The sequence below is a fragment of the Galeopterus variegatus genome, unplaced genomic scaffold, assembly GCF_000696425.1.
Source record: "Galeopterus variegatus unplaced genomic scaffold, G_variegatus-3.0.2 Scaffold14582, whole genome shotgun sequence".
Classification (NCBI taxonomy): domain Eukaryota; kingdom Metazoa; phylum Chordata; class Mammalia; order Dermoptera; family Cynocephalidae; genus Galeopterus; species Galeopterus variegatus.
Genome location: NW_007740693.1, coordinates 12161 through 16932, shown reverse-complemented (window position 1 = coordinate 16932; position 4772 = coordinate 12161). Strand labels below are relative to the sequence as shown.

Here is a 4772-nt window from a genome sequence, read left to right as displayed (position 1 = left end):
AAGGGGACATCTGCCTCTGAGATCACAGCCCCGTCCATTATGGCCAAGCAGTGCCCAGACAGCTGAACTCCACCTCCCCCGCAGGAGAGCATGGGGCAGCAGGCGAAGACCCTGCGGGCACAGGTGAAACGGCACACCGTGCGCGACAAACTGAGGCTGGGCCAGAACTTCCTGCAGAAGCTGCGCTTCCTGACCGATGAGGTGTGTGGCCTGCGGGGGATGGGGGCTGCACGGAGGGGGATGGGCCAGACCACCCGGGAGGCCCCTCCTGCTCTGATAGCCCTTGGGGACAAAGCTGAGCAAGCTGTGGGAGGGGAAGGAAGCCCCAGCCCAGGGGTCCTTCCCTCCGCAGGCCCCCTGCATCTCCTCCTCAGGGCCTGGCCCTCAGGTTTAGGGGACCCCAGTCAAGAGGCAGGATCTCCTCTTACCAGCTGCCCTGCGCCCCCGCCCCAGCCCCAGCACAGCATCCCCGACGTCTTCATCTGGATGATGAACAACAACAAGCGCGTCGCCTACGCCCGGGTGCCCTCCAAGGACCTGCTCTTCTCCATTGTGGAGGAGGAGATGGGCAAGGACTGTGCCAAGATCAAGACGCTCTTCCTCAAGGTGCCGCAGGGGGTGCCCGGGGCGGGGGTAGGCCTGGATCCTTCCAAGGGCTCAGCACCTGGGTCTGGCAGGCCTGAGCTGAGGGGGTGAGGCTCCCAAGTAGAAGGTGTTCAGAGAAGTGCTGGGGAGAGAGAATGGGCAGGGGGTGGGCAGGGGTCCAGGGTGATCCCCCTGCCCATCCCCCGTCTCCCACCACCACCCCCAGACCAGAGGGACAGCTGTGAAGGGGCAGGGCAGCTCCGACCAGGGCCTCCACTAGCCCCTTGCCCCTCCCCCATCCGGTGGGCCCTGGCAGCTGTCGGGCTCCTGGTGACTCCGGGTCACCCCCAGCTGCCGGGGAAGCGGGGCTTCGGCTCAGCGGGCTGGACAGTGCAGGCCAAGCTGGAACTCTACTTGTGGCTGGGCCTCAACAAGCAGCGCAAGGACTTCTTGTGTGGCCTGCCCTGCGGCTTTGAGGAGGTCAAGGCAGCACAGGGCCTGGGCCTGCACTCCTTCCCACCCGTCAGCCTGCTCTACACCAGTGAGTGAGGGTCCCCGGGCCTGGAGGGGCTGCAGGGGCTTCCTGCTCCCCGGCCTCAGCCTGCCCCTCCCCACAGAGAAGCAGGGGTTCCAGCTCCGAGCCCACATGTACCAGGCCCGCAGCCTCTTTGCCGCCGACAGCAGCGGGCTGTCCGACCCCTTCGCCCGCGTCTTCTTCATCAACCAGAGTCAGTGCACAGAGGTGAGGGGCTGGGGAGGAGAGAGCGGCTCTGGCCTCGAGGGCACTGGGAGGTCTATGACTTTGAGGGACCTGGGGAAATAGACCAGCCAGCACCCCGGGCCTTCAGAGGGAAGCCTGGTGGGTAACTGCAGGCCCAGGTCACAGTGGTAAAGGTTATGGGCTTTAACTGTGGTTATAGTCACAAGATGGGGAAGAACACTGGCAGAGAGCTGGGAGCAGATCTCACATTAGCCTTGATTTTAAGGTTTCTAGAAGAGTCAGGGAACCTGACGCAACTGCCTCTGTTTCCCTGGATGCAGCAGTGACTAGGGGTGGCTCCTGCTCGTGTGTCTGTCCACCCCCACCACTTGTTACCCGTCTCCCTACCCCACGCTGTAGGTGCTGAATGAGACCCTGTGTCCCACCTGGGACCAGATGCTGGTGTTTGACAACCTGGAGCTGTATGGCGAAGCTCATGAGTTGCGGGATGATCCCCCCATCATTGTCATTGAAATCTACGACCAGGACAGCATGGTAGGGTGGGCTCCGCCACCAGGGACCCCTAGCAGCACCACCCCTGCCCCTTGTTCCCTCCACTGATGCTGGTAGGCACCCCCTACCCACTTCCAGAGCTCCTCGGCCAGGTGACTCCTGCCTACTTGCTACAGCCTGACCCCTTTCTGACCTGTGGGCCTCTGGGGTCTCAGGGAGCTGTACCAGGGCGTCCTACCTCCCAGTACAGACAGAATGAGCTCGGCCCAGAGTCTTGAGGTGATGTGCCAGCAAGTCTTATTGTCACCAGCCTCTCCACCCCAGGGGCCCCCAGCCCCCTGCGCACACCCATCTCAGTCAGTACCACCCTCACTGCTTTCCATGGGAGCTTATGGAGTGAAGGATTGGGGTAACCCCCACAAGCTGGGGAGTCACCTTACTACAAACCACCCAGAGAGTGAGGGGCCTTCAGAGAGCTCTGGAGTAGAGGCTGGAGGACCTTATCAGCGGTCCCGAGTTCTGCATCTGCCATTCACTGACTAACTGGCCTTGAGCAAGCCTTGAGTGGCCCCCGAGATTTGTTCTTCCCCATCTGCAAAATAGGGTGACCACACCTGCCCCTTAGAACAACTCACGGGTCTGTGGTGAGGACTGAATGAGATCACAGGTGTGATCAGTGGTAGACAGCAGGCACCGAGAGGTCACCTGGGTCGTTTGCTGTGTCAGGGCAAAGCCGACTTCATGGGCCGGACCTTCGCCAAGCCCCTGGTGAAGATGGCAGACGAGGCGTACTGCCCACCCCGCTTCCCACCCCAGCTCGAATACTACCAGATCTACCGCGGCAACGCCACAGCTGGGGACCTGCTGGCTGCCTTCGAGCTGCTGCAGGTGGGACTGCAGGGTAAAGGGGGCTGTGGCCTGGGGGGCTCTGTCATCCTCATCCTTCCAGACCAAAGCTGGGGGTGTGGTTCTCGGGGAAACAGGGGGCGGTTTGGCCTTCTTTGTCTCCCCAAACCTCACAGCAAACAACTCATGGGGAAAGAGACCCCTCCCCTAGGCTCCCCAGTATGTGACCTATGATGTGCATTTTCCCCAGATTGGGCCAGCAGGGAAGGCTGACCTGCCCCCCATCAATGGCCCAGTGGACGCAGACCGAGGTCCCATCATGCCTGTGCCTGTGGGCATCCGGCCAGTGCTCAGCAAGTACCGAGTGGAGGTGCGTGAGGGCCCCGTGTGCCTGTCCCTGCCCCTGGCCTGGACAGGCCTCCACTGCTTTTTCCATCGTGGCTTCCTTGTTCCCACTCACTGTCTCTCCATCAAGGGTCATATGTACACATTATACCATTGGCAGGCACACTCAGGGGTCTTCATCTCCCTCTTCCCACCCCTCATTTTTCAGATCAGGAGACTGAGGACCCAGGAGGGGAGGTGACTCACCCAACGTCACCCCTGGGAGCCAGCAGCAGACCCAGGCTCCCGCCCCCATCCAGTGCCTGCCCCCATGTACACTGAGTCACACTGCTGTGTTCCAGGACCATCCCAGCCCTCCTGTCTGCCCCCCTGCTGCCCTCTCCATGCCCACCCCCACCCTACAACACCCCCTTTGATGCCTTAAGGACACCCACCGCTCATCAGCTCTCCCAGTCCTGCTCCTGCCCTCTGAAACCTGTCCTTTGACTTACTGCCCACCCCACTGCCAGGTTCCTTCTCAGGAGGTCCAGCCCGCCCACAGCCCGCGCCCTTGACTGAGGGCTCGCCTCTCCCCACTTCCTCTCCCAGGTGCTGTTCTGGGGCTTGCGGGACCTGAAGCGGGTGAACCTGGCCCAGGTGGACCGGCCACGAGTAGACATCGAGTGTGCAGGGAGGGGGGTGCAGTCGTCTCTGATCCACAATTACAAGAAGAACCCCAACTTCAACACCCTCGTCAAGTGGTTTGAAGTGGTGAGTACAGTGTGGCTGGGTGCAGCCAGTGTGGCTCAGCTTGGCCGGATCCTCTGCCCCTGCTCTGAGGCTCCATGTCTCCCACATCCCCAGGACCTCCCAGAGAACGAGCTACTGCACCCGCCCTTGAACATCCGCGTGGTGGACTGCCGGGCCTTCGGACGCTACACCCTGGTGGGCTCCCACGCCGTCAGCTCCCTGCGGCGCTTCATCTACCGGCCCCCGGACCGCTCGGCCCCCAACTGGAACACCACGGGTATGGCTGCATCCCAAAGCCCAGGCCTGGCTCCATCAATCACAGAAGGGGCTTCAGTTCTCAGTCCAAAGCAGCAGCCCCCAGAGTTTGCTTCTAAGGAGTGTCCCCAAGAGGCCGTGGGGGAGGGCAGGAAGGAGGGCTTCCTTGGGCTGCCCCTCACTCTAGAGCCAGAGAGGACCAGAGCTGGAAGTGCCCTCGGAGGGCCTGAGGGCAGACACTTTCCTCTGCTGGGTGATGGAGAAGCCCAGGCCTACCCTCTGCCGCCCTCCTGGCCCAGCCTCTACTGTCTGGCCCCTCCGCAGCTCACCCTCCTCTCTGGCCCGCTTTCTCCCTCCTTACGCCCATCTTTTCTCCCTTGACTGCCCTGTCCCTCCTCTCCCCTGAGAAAGCTCTAGAATCACTGTTAGGCCTCTGCTTCTGCCTCCCCGCTGACTCTCATTGTTCCTCCTGTTCCTCCTTCTGTCTATCTGTCTGTGCCCATCTCTCTGTCCAGTCAGGCTTCTCCGGGGCTGTCGTGTGCTGTGCAATGGGGGCCCCTCCTCTCACCCCACAGGGGAGGTCGTGGTGAATATGGAGCCAGAGGTGCCTGTCAAGAAACTGGAAACCATGGTGAAGCTGGACGCGGTAAGGCAGGTGGGGTCAGCCCCACATTGGTTGGAGATGTGCAACTTTGTGTCACATGTTCCATGTCCTACGAGCCAGGCTGTCTGCCCCCAGAGAGCAGCATTAAGTCACACCTCCTTCGGCATGTGACTGTCAAGGGCTAACCTTCATTGT

General features: G+C 61.7%; 1 protein-coding gene across 1 annotated transcript in view; it reads left to right on the top strand.

Moving 5' to 3' along the window:
• Positions 1 to 4772, top strand: part of OTOF (otoferlin) — a gene marked incomplete at its 3' end in the record, with an annotated part of 32424 nt that overhangs the window by 17035 nt on the left and 10617 nt on the right. The window contains exons 16-24 of the mRNA XM_008563699.1: positions 454 to 606; positions 937 to 1126; positions 1203 to 1327; positions 1706 to 1840; positions 2525 to 2686; positions 2895 to 3014; positions 3578 to 3739; positions 3833 to 3995; positions 4489 to 4619. Of these exons, the coding sequence (XP_008561921.1) occupies positions 454 to 606; positions 937 to 1126; positions 1203 to 1327; positions 1706 to 1840; positions 2525 to 2686; positions 2895 to 3014; positions 3578 to 3739; positions 3833 to 3995; positions 4489 to 4619 (1341 nt within the window). The remainder of the gene's footprint in view (positions 1 to 453; positions 607 to 936; positions 1127 to 1202; positions 1328 to 1705; positions 1841 to 2524; positions 2687 to 2894; positions 3015 to 3577; positions 3740 to 3832; positions 3996 to 4488; positions 4620 to 4772) is intronic.